Source organism: Protopterus annectens, chromosome 11.part0 (assembly GCF_019279795.1).
Source record: "Protopterus annectens isolate FY-2018-M chromosome 11.part0, PAN1.0, whole genome shotgun sequence".
NCBI lineage: Eukaryota > Metazoa > Chordata > Ceratodontiformes > Protopteridae > Protopterus > Protopterus annectens.
Genome location: NC_056745.1, coordinates 606,878,354 through 606,894,555, shown reverse-complemented (window position 1 = coordinate 606,894,555; position 16,202 = coordinate 606,878,354). Strand labels below are relative to the sequence as shown.

General features: G+C 41.1%; 1 protein-coding gene across 3 annotated transcripts in view; it reads left to right on the top strand.

The window, feature by feature from the left end:
- The first annotated feature begins 1,726 nt into the window (after positions 1-1,726).
- Positions 1,727-16,202, top strand: part of KCNC2 (potassium voltage-gated channel subfamily C member 2) — a 1,362,034-nt gene continuing 1,347,558 nt past the window's right edge. The window contains exon 1 of one of the 3 annotated variants that reach the window (XM_044088072.1): positions 1,727-3,991. In XM_044088072.1, coding sequence (XP_043944007.1) covers positions 3,389-3,991 — 603 coding nt within the window. In that variant the 5' untranslated portion in view covers positions 1,727-3,388. The remainder of the gene's footprint in view (positions 3,992-16,202) is intronic. The other 2 variants (XM_044088071.1, XM_044088070.1) reach the window with 2 other exon arrangements.

The window sequence follows — 16,202 nt, the reverse complement described above, 5'->3', positions numbered from 1 at the left end:
TTCACTATGAAGATCTCTACTTATCACTCTCAAGGTATTTCTCACCTTTACCAGATTTAGTTCTCAGCTTAAACCCATCTGTTCAAAGAAGCCCAGCACAACAGAATCATTTCATGACTCATCACTTAATACACTCCCACTATGAGTGGATGAATCACAATTTTTGAGCCTCTACTTCCTGAAAGACAACCTCCTAAAAATAACCTTCCAGAAACATTGTTTTCAGTGTTCTTTACAGGGGCAATCCCCCTACACCACTTAATGTGGGGGCTGCTTTCGCACCCTCTAACTAATATAACCAAGTCCACAGTCAGACTATAGGGGGTGAAGAGGGTAAATGCCCAGATACTGGAATTAGTACCTGCACAATTCCCTGAAAATGCCTTTCAGTGGAAATGCCAGCATTGTCACAGACTTGTACCATAGGGAGTTGAGGCTCAGAGAATCTCCTTTCATAGAGCAGTGGTGCTACTCACTTAATACTACACTTGCCAAAGCAGTTTTTCTCATTATGCTAGATTAGCCACACCTCTCTCTCTCTTTTTACTCAATTTATTATGCATATTTCCATTAACCAATCCAAAGTCTTTTGACTATTAAATACTTACTTTTTAACTCTGACTAGTCCCTTAATTCCTTCACAACTATTTTCTGTCTCTATTTAATTTTGCTTTGCCAGTACTAATGTAACTATTTCTCTACTACATATACAAGAGTGAATATATTTTATCTGCATCCATATCCCTTCCCTATTTAATTCTATATTATCTACGTTTTGCAACTATTCTGTTACCCTTACACCTCTAGAATGCTTTCTCTTGTGTTAAATGTGCATTTCTGAACTGTCCTGATGCCTGTAAATAGAATTTTTGAATTATGTTCTCAATGAACCATTCATTTGTTTATCTGTCTTTGTCTAGGCTGAGCCTGAAAACTGGTCCATATGGATCAGTGCTCTACCTTAATAAAAAAATGTAAAATAAACTTACATAAAAAAAATGGAAATGCAATGTTGTTTGGCTTTCTGCATTTGAAATTGCTTTGCCTGTTGGTGAATATTGTTAGTTCTGCTTGTACAAATAGTGTTCACATATAGTATGGACTGCGTACCAATCTGTGGCACTGATGCTGTCAATGCTGTATATTGACTTTTGTGTGAATAAACTTCTGGGGGGGGCTACAATGATGTGACACAGACCATGCTGAATGTCAGCACAGGTGTGAACGGACATCTATGGGACTGGTGTCCATGAAGTGGTACAGAGGCTTGTCACAGTATTGCACTGTAAATGAAATATGTCAGCTGTTACATAAAGACTTGTTGCAGTGCAAAACTGTAACCAAAAGACAGTCTGTATGCTGTGACCAAGGAGTCAGTCTACTGCACTTAGAAGTCCAATGCTCATCAGGAGGCTATCTGTGGTGTACAGGATCATTACATGACCTAGACCTTTTTCGCAGGGTGCAGAATGCCTCTACTGTCTACCAGGGCGCTGGGTACCTTTGACAATGTGTGCGTATGTGTGTGTGTGTGTGTGTGTGGGGGGGGGGGTATGACACATACGTTTCTAAATTATTGGCTACACCCCTTGCTTTACGAGTAGCAAACATAAAAAGAAATACAACTTAGGGTAAATCAATGCTCTGATCTAAAATAACAAATGTATTTAAGATTGCAGTTTTCCAGTACTCTTAAGAGTTCAGATTTCAGTATTTTGTCTGGAAAACACTGACACTCAACGTGCTTAACATTCTCGTTTCGGGTAACTTCATGGAGCAATTCTCAACGACCTTGTCAAGGTTTGAAGACTTACCGAGGATTTAGTATTATATTTATTTATTTATGATGTGGCTATTTAACTATCACAAAATGACGTTTGTACTCACAAAGTGACTGGACGACCAACACTGTTTAACAGCTGGCATTATAAAGTATGACCTTCAGCAAAAGGGTTTAGCAGGAAGGACGAGATCGCTTCACTAGGCTGTCAGGGAAGTCACTTGTTGTAGCCAATGTCACTTTTTAAACAGGGATGCGGGAGAATCGCAAATCCTGCACGGCACTAGCATTTCAAAACGTTTCTTAAACTGGCATTAAATGATTGCTTGAAACCACAGACGTAATAGTAGCAACAATAGTAATAAAGACAATAATAATAATAACACAGGCAGCTTTTACTGAATTAGCCAGCTCGCATTAATCTTGAGTACACAACTCGTGAATGCAAAACTGGACTGGTGCTGCATGGACAGCTCCACTAAGTTGCGTGGAGGAAACCAATTGTAGATTTATCTTCCCTATCAGAGGATGCCAAGGAGATATGATGCCTGCCCAACAAACTCAATTTACGTGCTAGCATTTATATTTCCTAAATGCTTTCTTGTTTTACGTTTGTTGAATTTTCCGGTGTTGGTTGGCATTTTATCACGCGCGCCCCCGCCTGCGCGCACTCCTTTTGATTCTTAATATGTAAATGGCTATATTTTAGTACAAAGGTGGACTTCATATCCAAGTTCTTCGAAGTCATCTTGCTAGAAGTAATCATTGCGCGCTTATTTTTGCTGTATATTCCCAGCGTATTGCAGCCATTGCAGCTGGATAACACCTTAAGCAATGACAATGATGATTATTAAGACAATAAACGTCCGTTGGTGCATCAGTTCTCCTCCCCCTCTAACCCATGAAAGTAGCAGCATCACTGGAAAATGTCAACTAAAACCTACCTGCGCAGAACCTGTCGGACTAAGCAGCAGTCTTAGCTCCAGTACACTAGCCGCCAGAGCCTGGATCTGGTGCTAACTGGGAACTGTTCATTAATACAGCTGCCTGTTGGGCGTGTCCCCCAAAGGTTTCACTTTCTTAGCCAAAGGACACCTGTTTATTGAGAACTGATCATCTTTTGGGAAGTGATAATTAAGCAGATCATCTCCACTCAGGCTGACTGGGCTCCCAAGGAGAAACTGAAGGGGAAGACATGAAGGTGACTTGTTAGTGACGAGCCTGGTGGAGCGCTGGCATTCTCATTCACTTCAGACTGCGTGGAGCACCCAGGCAAAAGGAAGGGCGCGTTAAGATTCTGGAGAGACCCTCTCTCGCCATAATAACAGTAAGACCACACACACGCACGCACACACATAAAGTCTCCTTGCGCAGATTACAGTATTTACTGAAATGAAGGGTGAACAACACATCAACACCTCAGAAGAGAGCATTCATTGAATGACTTAAAGGATAAAAGCTGCCTCTGGCTATCAGTGGAGACCTGATAGCTGAGCTGGTTTACCACATAGGAAGCAGTATGAGGGGCACCGAGTTCCTGCACTGCCTCCCCTCCAAGGCTTTTCCTTGAAATCGTTAGCAGTGGCAAGTCATGTCTGAAAGGAAGAAATGGGCAAGATCGATGACAACGAGAGGATAATCCTCAACGTCGGAGGTACGCGGCACGAAACCTACCGAAACACCCTCAAAACTCTCCCGGGGACCCGGCTGGCTCTGCTTGCATCGGAGTCTGACAGTTACTCCTTGTCTTCTGTCAGTGGAGCAGATCAGCAACAAGTGTCGCAGGCTATAGGTTGCATAGAATACAACCCCCGCACCAACGAGTATTTCTTCGACCGCCATCCAGGTGTCTTTGCATATGTACTCAATTATTACCGCACGGGCAAGTTGCACTGTCCCGCTGACGTGTGCGGCCCCTTGTTCGAAGAAGAACTCGCCTTCTGGGGCATAGACGAAACGGACGTGGAGCCCTGTTGCTGGATGACCTACCGTCAACATCGTGATGCTGAAGAGGCACTAGACATTTTTGAGACTCCCGACCTACTCACTGGTGGAGATACTGGAGAAAACGAGGAAGAAGAGCAACTTGCCACCAAAAGATTAGGTATTGAAGACGTTCTGGGACACGATGGCAAGTTGAGCCGTTGGAAGAGATGGAGGCCACGAATATGGGCATTATTCGAGGATCCCTATTCCTCCCGGGCTGCGAGGGTAAGTACCTTAATGTAGCTGAGAGTGAAGCTAGTGACCGGAGGCTACAGTCATGGACTGGCCTCCTACATCCTATATGAAACCGCGGACCTGAGTGGTTGAAGTTTCTGAGGTGAGGAATGTGTGGTTCTGCGAAGGCTGGATAGTGGGGACAACAGTCTTACCTGGATGGAGTAATGCTTTGATAATATAAATCCGGGAACGTTTAAAGTTGAAAGCCTACAATGAAGTATTCACACACACACACACACACACACATATATATATATATATATATATATATATATATATACATATATATATATATATAGATATATATGTATAGGATGCCATGAGTCTAAAATTCTTCAAGGTGCAAAGTATTGGGGGGGTTACTACAGACAAAGCCCAGTATGAAGCAGAATGGAATGTCAGCTTGCATGTGTGCCTAAACAGGTGTGCGTTCTTTGTCGGAGAGAGAATATGTGCGTGTACGCGTGGGCGGGTGTGTGAGGGTTTGGATAGGTGGGAAGAGTATGCTGAAAATCTGAATGACTTGCGTTTGTGTGCTGCTTGGGAAAAGGGTCTGTGGGATCTAGCAGTTATCACATTATCGGGAATACTGTGTGTGTGTTTTGCATAGACAGCGTGTTTGGTTATCAATAATAAATTAATGAAATAACCATCTTCTGGTGTTGCAAAGTTTTACAAAAGCCAACTTTTTTTCAGCTGGCAAGAAAAACTTAACCACAATAATTCTCAAATCCTTGCTTCAGGAAGTTTCCCATGACGAATACTTTGTTATTTTTAATGTGAATTTTTACTGAACTAAATGTGGAGTAGGGAATTAAAGGGCCACAGTGATTCCGGGCAGCAATGTATTTGTCTGGTGTACCTGCTGGAAACAGTTTATGTCATTTAACCAATCATCACAGAGTGAAATTATGGAAAGGTCTCATTTTTAAAACGTGTCTTAAATGCTCCTCAAATGTTCCCATTGTTTTAAAGATGTACCTGGTAGTTTTGGGTGAGCTTGGTAGAGTATACCTCACTGCTGTCTTTACTGCATCTAGAAGTAATCTATTAAGCATATTTACTTAGACAGCATGTATTAAAGATTGCATGGGTGGGGACTCACAGAGTGAGGTTACAGACACACTATTGTGGATTTGCCTTCAGACTTAACACTTTATGCTTTGTAGGTATATCACCTGCAGAGCTGCAAAATCTAAGAAGGTAAAGCAGTGATGATGATGACAGAAATAATAAAATGCAATATTACAACATTCCTGTATGCAGACACTGTTGGGAAAGAGACAGTTTACACAAATTAGTCCTGGATCAGATTTTTAATGGCAGTGGTTATTAATAATGATTGTGATTGACTGCATAGATTTGTATAATAAATTGGATCGCTTATGCATGTCCTTTGCAAAAGTTGCAGGAAAGGGGGAGTCTCTTTATTTCAGCATCCAGTTTATGTCCTGCTGTCGGTTTGGTCCTCAGGGCTTTTTTAATGTGTGATTGATTTGCCATGTTCTAAATCAAATCTTTCAACAAAAAGAAATCTGAAATTGAGGCTGATAAGGAAAATCCTTTGTAAACAGTTCTTATTACTGTTTAAACTTGCAGCTGCCTGGCTGAATGATTTTTGATTTTTACTATCTATAGATCAAATAAAAACAGTCAACACAGTCTTCTATGGTAAAGAATGACTGGTACAGCTCTATGCTTTAAATGATATATCATTACTAAAAACAATGAATACAAGTACCACATTCTTAAAGCATGTACTGAATACATATAACAGAATATCCTAAAATTAATTTTGAATGAATATAAAAGGTGGTACAACTTTGGTGGGTTTTTTTTTTATATTCTGTTTTATCATCTGAAGAAGGAGGTTTCTATTAATAGAAAGTTATAGAAATTCAACTATAAGTTGTCATGGCAACCTGTTGTGGAGCAGAAAAAAAAGATGGAAGATTGACTAATTGATATGCCAATGAGAGAATTATATTTTCTTCCATAATAACCAAGATTATCTGGTGTCTTGTGCTTTTTAGTAAGCTGTCTCAGCAGTTTGGCTCTACAAATGTAAACCAAGATCATAATGCAGTTGATTTCTTCAATAAATCTGATATGCTGGATTTGTTTTCAAATAGTGGACTTTTTTTGAAATTGTAAATTGACATATTGGTACATAAGTTGATAAGTGAATGAAAAAAGAAATAATTCTCAGAAGATACTTTCCTGAGTAATATGCATTAGTCTTCTGTATATGAGAAATGTTTTACTGAGATCTGGAAAGGAATATATCACAGACCAGAGTGGTGTATGTTGATAGTGCAAAGTTGACAGAAGTGAAACTCAGAGTTCTAATAAATGCAATGTAATTTACTTAGGTAAAATCTCATTAACTTGGCACAGAACAGTAAATACTACTGAAACTTTGGCTGTGGATATTAAAATAAAAAGTACTAGAACTTTGTATTGTTATAGCAATCCATTGCAGATATGCAGTTAATTCAAATTTTGCCTTTGCGGATTGACCCTTTCCATTTGTTACACATTCATGTGTCGAAGTTCTGAAATAATGGTGAGAACTACAAAACACTAGAATTTGATGTTACAATGTCTGAAGAGATATCACTTTCTAAAGCTTCTGAATTTACATATAATTTTTTACTGCCCAGTTTAAAGACTGTTACATCCCACAAAATTTTCAGTGCCAGTGTTCAGTAACCATTTAATTGAGAGAGTCAACATTAGAACTGTGTTCATTTATCACATAGTGAGAGTGTGTGTGTGCGTGCGTGGGTCTATATTAAAATCGTGAAACCTCACTTACGCGAATATGGAAAAGTCGACACATATATAGCAAACCACGAAAACACCGAATGTCCTGAAGCGTGAAATTCGAAATGTTAAATCGTCATAGTTGGCCCTTATCCGGTATAGCTCCCTAACATAAGTGTGCAATAGTTACGGACCTTAGGGTTAGGATGCGGGTTAAGGTAAGTGCATACTTAATAATACATGCAACCTTTACTTTAGGGTTAGAAGTAGGGTTATGTTAAGTGTATGTATAGTAATATAGTTGTGTAACTGAGTGTATGTGTAATTTATACTTTTCCTGTAGTTGGGTGTTGTTTGTTTATAGTTAGATACATTTGTGTGTAGTGAATATTTGATTAGGATATGGGATATATGGGTGAAATGTAGATATGGGGAAGTGTGGATTATTTATTTTGTTTGGGTAGGTAGTACGTAGCGGGCGGTGGGGTTGGCCAACTATGATGATTCAACATTTCAAATTTCATGCTTCAGTGTTTTCGCAGATTGCTATATATGTGTCGACGTTTCCGTATTCGAGTAAGTGAGGTTTTGCGATTTTAATATAGACCCACGTGAGCGTGCGTGTATGTAAATTATGGTACTTATGTATTATTGCAACCAGATTTGTAAGGAGGCATAATTGTCACTGTTCTGGGTAAACAAGTGTATGTAGTACTGAAACCGGGCATTCAAAGTCCTAACTACTGTTGTATCATATTGTTTAGGCAGCAGGAACAGGAATAAAGGCAAAATTCCTCTTCCTGTTTAACGTGTCTTACCGACATAAGTTAATGTGAAATAAAATGCACATGGCTGCTAGTACAACAATGTCCTTACTGCTAGAGCAGAGAAGAAGTCATCATTCATTAGAAAGACATATACCAAGAGAGCAGTAGTTGTAGTTGTTGGACTGTGACTTTCAGGTCTGTCATGGTTGATACTACTCAGTTTGCTTACTTTTGGCTTGATAGTTTGTACAGCTCAGCATAAATATGAGTGGTGATGGTGCATTTAGGCAGTTATTCTTCAGCCATGGCTTCTTTGCATCACTGTAAAATGCTGTCAGTGAAAAGGGAAGCTCCCCATGCTCCCTGTTTTTACCTCTCCTGTTCCTCATGAAATGTGTTTGCTCTACATCACTGAGTATGGCAGTCAGTCATTTCAATCACTGAGCATTGCAGTCAGTCAGCAATGCCATGCGTTACTGTTTCACAGTATTTGAAATGTGGTTGCAATGCCAGAGCAATGTTTTTGGCAGTACATATAAATTACATTGGTTATCTGCATTGTAGTTAAATATAATTATTGATCTGGATGACATATTTATATAATTACCTCTTTGAAACTTCTTCTTAATATTTGTGCTGCGTTTATATATACACTCATTTCCCTGCGAACAGTGACAATTGCTCCTACTTAAAATCTGGTTGCGATAATACAAAAGTACCTAAATATATATATATATATATATATATATATATATATATATATATATGGGTCCACTTCTAAATCTCGAATCTCAAAATCTCTAAATTAAAAATATCGAAACCAAAATCTCAAAAGCTCAAAATATTGAAAACTCAAAATACTGAAACTCAAAATATCGAAAAAAACACAGGACACCAACACTGACTATATTGCAAAAAAAAACACAGGCAGTGACTTAATTGCTATTTCAAAGAGTCTGAGGAAGATTTGCAGAGCCTGATAGAAACTCTAAGCAGCTGAATTCACTACATGCAGAAATATTTAGTCACAGTTTAGCTTGTCAACTAATAGTTTAATTTTTAATTTTCTGATGCATGAATGATTATTTGTGTTCTTATTGTGTGTGTGTAAGTCTTCTTCATAATAAATGCTACATATTTCATTTCTTAATTGATCATCAATGTCATTAAACGCCTTGTCTGTTTAAATCTTATATTTATGGTAAACATTTAGGATGTCATCATCTTTGCATTTCCTGTTATGTCATCTAATCCTTGTATGGAGGTGTAGCCTCTTTGCACATTCGTGTTACAGCTGGTGACTATGGTTTGCAGTTATATGGTACTAGTATGGAACTATTTAACTTAGGTTCATAGATTAGTATTAGGCTAACTACCCTTGCAAGCCATTTTAAGCCTAGCCAGTTATTCCTTGTGAGACTCAAACCTTGCACCTTATGTTGGTAAGGCAAACACCTTAACCATTAGGCCACCCTCCCAACCCTTTCGTTTAAGATGAAGTATATGAAGCACTTAAAGCAAAAGGTTATTCTGAGTACAATGGAAGTGTCATTATTTCTAGTAACAGTGTATTTTCAACGGTAAAGGATTTGATGCATATTATTTTCTTTACATACTGATATGAATAAAGAGATACTGAACATGATTTTAAACACAGCCTTTTGAGGTACATACGATGTTGTCTCCTAATAAACAAAGGCAAACTCATTGAATATAATGTACATGGGGCTGGTTGAGGAACTCAGCCCCCGCTAAAAAAAAATTAAAAGATTTACCACTTTAACATAGGGCAAACTTGAGAAAATGGCATTTCAATGAGTTTTCTCTCAATGAATAGGACAACACCTGCACATACTCATTATGAAAGTCAGTCAGACATAAATGCAGCTTTTTGCATCTCTTTTTAATACAAATTCTGAGTTTTAATTTCAGTTATACATATATACATTCATACTAAAAATAGAGAAATTTGTTGCAAGCATGATAAATCCATGGATGTCTGGTTGTAGTTCTGTCTGTATACGCAGTTCCCTTTCACCTGTTATAGTATGTGATGACTCTTTTTCATATTCAGTACATTGTGACTGGCCTTTTTAAATACTGTAGCAAGGTTATATTAGAGCCATTCAAGCATTCACACTTCATCTTCAAAAATATTATTTAGACATTAACCTTTTTCAATGGAAAAAAAGTTTGCGTTATTGATGATGTTACCATGCTGAATACAACAAAAGCTTTGATATTACTTTGAAATGGAATCAACAGTTACAGTAAGCATTATAATACATTTTTCCCAGGATTCAATAAATCTTACAAGGAGCTAAACTCTGTGTAAGAATAGTGGCATGGCTCGAACATGGAGTTCAGAGCCTGTGCAATCCAGTAATCAAGGCTGGGGGTGTGCATGAGCCCCCAGCACTATTGCAACACAGACACCATGGAATAATGCAAATCACCTCATTTTCTGGTGAAAACCATGCAAATGAGGTGAATGTGAGATTCAGCAAGCAGACAGGCATCCGTGTTGGAGCCGTGTCCGCAGCAGAAATGTATTCAGTTACTATCCGGGTACATTTCTGCAAAAATCAAAACGAGGGCATGACAGCTCAAAGTAAATCTTATACTATGTTTATTAGGCATAACAATGGCCAAAACTATGGCCAATGGCATGCGAAAGTGTTTTAAAATTGCAAAAATCTATTTTTTTGGCCGATATCAGGCGTTTAAGCAGAGCGCAGTGGTGTGCAAATGTGATCGTGCAGACAATAAAAAATATAAAAAGTCAAATAAATGTGAAAGATTAATTTTTGCCATTATAATGGCAGCATGCAGACTCGTAACAATAACAGGTAACAGTGGTAGCTAAGGACATAGGCTCCAGTGTAGTGGTGTAACTAGGGACTAAGGCAGTGCAGTATGTAAATGAGCTAAATTTGCTGAGTAGCAAAATAGGAGACTGCGTCTGCGGGTAACTAACCATGTAGCAGCTATAATGCGGTGGTGTAAGCAGAAGAAGCAGCTGACATGAGAAGGGTGTGTGTCATGCTTGGTGTAAGCACATTGGAGTTCCACGGCTCCTATTTGCGTTCAGCTAAGCACAGCTAAGCAAGGGGTGTGTCTGAGGCTTCTTAGCTGTGCTTAGCTAGTTCAAGAAATTCTAAGCATGTTCATAGCCAGGGAAGGGACTTTTCTGCTCAGTAATGTTTACACTAGCTGAAACAGTTTGCTCTGCATGCTGCAGGGCTTAAACACAGCAGAAATAGAGAAAAAAAAGGAAATAGCAGAATAAAGGAAATTAACTACAAATCACTAATACAGACTCTGCCACTCACAGTGGCCCATTCAAACCCCTCAATAATATAGCTGGCAGGTGGAATGTATCATAGTCAGCCAATCACACAGGCAGCAGCTGCAGCACACCAGTATAAAGTATGCAACCACCTTTCAATCTGGTTTTTCACACAAACTCTGCACCATTGGTACACACACTTGGGAATTTTAACTGACAAAATGTTAGGGGCTGCTGCTGCTTTGCTACATCTGTATGTGCTACAGATTGAGGATGGTGATGAGGATAATGCTGACAACTGGCCCAGACTGAGGAGGAGAAGAGTGTTCAGACCCAGGGTATCCTTCCAGAGGCTGCATGATCTGGAGATACTAGAGCTCTACAGGGTGGACAGGGACATACTTCAGCAACTCACCGAGCTCTGCCGGCCTCACCTCAGACCCAGAGCCAACAGAGGGGAACCTGGCCCTGACCACATGCCGGTGAGCACATTTATTTCCCCAGCACCCCTGAGGAGAGGACCAGCAAGATGCATCTCTTCCACCATGTAGCAGACCAGCCAGAGGTACTGGGTGCCATAAACTGCATTCACATCAATATCAAAGCACCACCCGGTGAAGACGGTAGAGTGTATGTTAACCACAAGCACTGTCACTCCATCAGCTGCCAGGTCATGTGCAATGCCCAGGCTATTATCATCAATGTGTGTGCTGGCAGCCCTGGCAGCTATCACGACTCCCACATCTTGCATGCCTCACAGCTGTACCAGGCATTTGCCGGGGGGGGGGGGACATCCTATATGGCCATCTGGTGGGGGATGCTGGCTAAGCACTGGAACTGTGGATGATGACACCCATCAGAAATGCACACACACCCACTGAAGAACGCCATAATGAGGCACATGCACAAACTAGGTACATCATAGAGTGTGTGTTTGGGATGCTCAAGTCATGGTTCTGCTGCCTTGACATATCTGGTGGAGCCTTGCAGTACTCTGCAGCCACATGTGTGCACATGTTCATAGTATGTGCCATGGTATACAATATGATCCTGTGGAAACAGCTGCAGCAGGAACATCACAGGGAAGGGGCACACAGCCCCCCACCATTGCCAAGGCTGTCACAGGCACAGAGGGACTCGGAGGAAGAACCCCCTGAGCCTGCCCCTGTAGGCAAACGTAGGTGTGCTCAGTATGTCCTGGCCTTGGCAAAGAGGCAATGCATAGCACATACACTGACAACCTAGGGACCCAGGGACTGACACCTCTCTCAGACTTACACACACAGTAAAATGGATGCCACACACATCACACTACCTGTACCTTACCATGTATAGGCTGTGTACTGCATGCACCCAACAGAGTCAGCCTTGAAGCACTGTCCTCACAACTGCCGCAGGCACAAGGTAAGTCACACTTCTTAACAATAGATGAATGTAGTAGTATGTTTTAGTAATATATCTCAGGTATTGCTGCATGTGTGCAATGGAATGGGGTGGCCTACTGGGATATTAGCAGACAACTGACAGCTATGTGGGACAACAGGAAACATATGTCCAATACTGGCTTACGCAGCATATGCAGTAGTCCCCTAGCTGACAAAACTCACTGCAGTGAATGTGGGGGACAAATAAACTTGGGGTCCATAGGTCGCATGCATGGGTGTCAATGTTGGGGTCCCATACTCACCCCTCAGCCTCTCCCAGCAAGTCAGCCATAGACGTCTAGTAAGGAATGACTGGCAAAGGCCCACAAATAGGGACAATGATGAAATAGTCCTCTGACAGATGTACACAGTGATATCACAGCAGGTCTTACAGTTACCTGAAGTCACTGAAGGGTAGGAAGTCTGAAATCAAAATGTCTGCCATTACATCCTAACCTTCGGTGTTTAGTGATATGCCAGCATTCTCCAAGACAGGCAAAACTCTATGCTAAATGGAGTCAAAAAGTAAAGCCAACATCTGCACAGTCTGTGCAAATGTGTACAGTTGACAAGTATGCTCTCCCCACAACACTCCAATGTCCCCATAGAAATGCAGTAACATGTATGTTTGTAGGGTAATAGCAGCAGAGTACACATTCCCGGGGCTGTCCCAATCAACTTGATAACCTGTTGCACATCCACAATATGCAGGGGTCGATGAGCTATGTATATGCCTGGTTAATACTGTCAGGAAGTGGGCAGCATGTACACTTGGCTGTAGTTGCTTAGTGGCCTAGGTACAGTACTGTGGTTGACAGGGTCCATGTTCCAAGTCTTTCTATGCCAACTATTTTGCATGTCAGCTACACCTACAGTAGGATCTGTACACATTGTCCAGAAGTCAATATACGTTAGTGCAGGAAAGATAGACAAGTCAGGGACAGGGGGCCACTCATATGGACAGTACACAGCTCAGAGTAACCTACACAGTGCCTAGCATACCTGTTGTTTGTCATGAAATTGTGGTTTACTGGCAAATCATTTGCAAATCATGAAAGACTAATGTCAGAAAATAATGAACAGATGTTAGTTTCAGACTTCATACCCTTTAGAAAAATGCATGCTAATGCAAAACCTGTTATTGTAGCAGCTATCTACATTTGTAAGAGCAATATTTAACACCTGTCCCTATTTTTGGCCCTTTGTCACCCGATTATTTATGGCTTTCTCCAGATGTCTTTGCTCTAACAGGTTGAGAGGTACGGTGCCTAGTTGGACAGCAGGTACTTGAAAGTTACTGTACTGCCAGGTTATAAATGGCTGCCACCTTACTGTATCAGCACTAACAACAAGTCACTGGCTACCATCCATACCCCTGGAATGACAGACTGTCACAGAAGGACCACAGGTATGCCACATTTATCTGTTCTGCTTGTTCTAACATTGCATTTGCCTGCCAAACTATTTGCAAAACAAGAAAGGTTCATGTCAAAACATTTGTGGCAGGCAGTGGAGAAGCAGACGTCATACCCATAAGAAAAAGCAAGCAAATAAACCGGTCTCCCAACTGTCTATGTTTGGCAGAGCATTATTAACACCCTGTTCCCATGTGTGGGCCTGTGTCTTACTGTCATATATGGGCCTGTCCAGATGACAGTCTGTGACAAGTTGATAGCTAGGGCCAACATGTAGCCTCATAATAACATAGCAACACAAACCATCTGAGGACTGCAGCAGATGTAGTGGTGCAATGATGGACAACCTGCTAAATAGGTACAGTCAGAGGTGTGAAGCCTGTAACCCTGTGTGTGATGTTATGACTTCTACCCACTCACACCACAAATACATAACAACAGCCACTGTGACCAAAGCCTGTGACTGGACTACAGAAGGACAAAGAGACACACATAAGGGGAAGGGGAACCACTGGCCAGACAAATGGAAAATGTGCACACCAGAGCAAATCAGCCAGTAACATAGGTACCCTGCAGGGTATTGAGTCAGTAAACATCACCCACAACTACACAACACACACACACGTAAGTGGAGGTCATCAACAAAGCAAAAAGGCAAACAAAGGACACCTCAGAGTCAAAAACACATGGGGACCCCACAAACCTACACACCAAAGAACATGCACAGTCCACACACCAGTGTCTCGCAACCACTAAGGCCTTACCATAAACCCAACATATTACTCATAGGAGACTCCATCGTGACACACACCGATGTGCCTTTCACCAGTCTGGATAAGGAGAAAGTCATGCTTACTTGTCAGTCAGGTGCCAGAATCTGCCATATCACACATGCACTTAGGTCACTCCACAACAGGTACAGTTATCAGCCCAGGCTAGTCCATGGTGGTGTGAACAATGTCAGATGTACCTCCCTGGACTATAGGAAGATAGACATGATTCATCTTGCTGAATATGTGTCCCATGCACATATGTCCCTAGCCATAAGCAGCATTCTACTGTCATCTGGAATGATGGCCCAATACAAACAGAAAATGATTGTCAGTAACAATGGGCTTACTGGTGTCATCCCAGGGGGATCCACTGCCTGGCAGCCTGGGAACATATGACCGACAGACCACACTGTTTTGCTAGAGAAGGCCTGCATCTGTCTCATTTGGCCTTCAGGCCTCTGGCAAAGGTCCTTGCCTCCCGCATAGTCCCTTTTTAGGGAAAGTCATGGGGTCAATACTACCAACATATAACACTCAACAAAATGCAAAGTAAAGGCCATGTTACTAAATGCTAGGAACCTAAACAGGAAAATGTACTAATTCCAAGTATTTGTAACCCTGGCAGATGGTGACATTTGTGCACACACAGAAACCTGGGCCACAGCTGCAGGGAGCCACCCATCCTTACCTGATCACTCATTCTATCATACAGCCAGACCACAAAATGTGCACAGCAAAGCCAAAGGAGGTGGAGTATAAATATATATTAGACAGACACACACCTCCATGCTGGTCAAACAGTCTGACACACGCAAGATACTCAATTGCAGTCAACTGATGACAAGAACCCTATGCAAATTATAGGTAGGTACAGCCAAACATATCTGACTCAGGATACCCACCCCACATATCTGGCCCTCTACAAATCTAGCAGGATTCAACCTGTTACCCTGATCCTGGCTGACTTATATTACCCAACCACTGATTGGAAAACCAGCCATGCCAGAACAGAAATGCACAGAGATTCCCCCATCTTATCAATGGTAAATCTTTAGAACAGCTACTTGATACCTCCACAAGATGTGATACATATGTCAGACTTGGCAGTAACCAATATGATTAACCACTACAGCACCCCTATGGTATCATCCTCCCTGGCAATATCCGTCAAAAAAGCTGTCATGTTCAATATCACCAGCTCTCCTGACCCTCCTCTAGCCATGGTAAAACAAAAATGTCTCCATAGCAGAGCACAACCACCAGAGGGATGGTATAAACAGCTGAACAGCCCCCTACCCCACTGGAGGAACAGGCACCAATGTCCAAATGTATTCAAAAGTACTTTACCAGCATATATATATATATATATATATATATATATATATATATATATATACACAAATGCATGGAATCAGGAATACCTGACAGGACAACATCATTGTCCACAAGGGAGAGTAAACCAGTCTGACAGCATCTGCAATAAAGGAACCATGTAAGAAAAGGATGACATTGCTGTCCAGGACCGAGAAGGAGCAGGTGCACAATTGGAAGTAATCATCCCTAGCCTGAACAAACAAATAAGAGCACCACTAAAATCCTCTAAAGTCATCCCCAAGTCCAAATTGCCCACATCTAAGACAGACAATCATAAGGCCTTTCCTCACAATTGTCTGCATTCCGAAAGGAAGCTCCCAAATCTGTGCAGAACTGATGGTCAAAGACACCACATACACAAATGCTGTAGATATAAGCCAATCTAATGGCT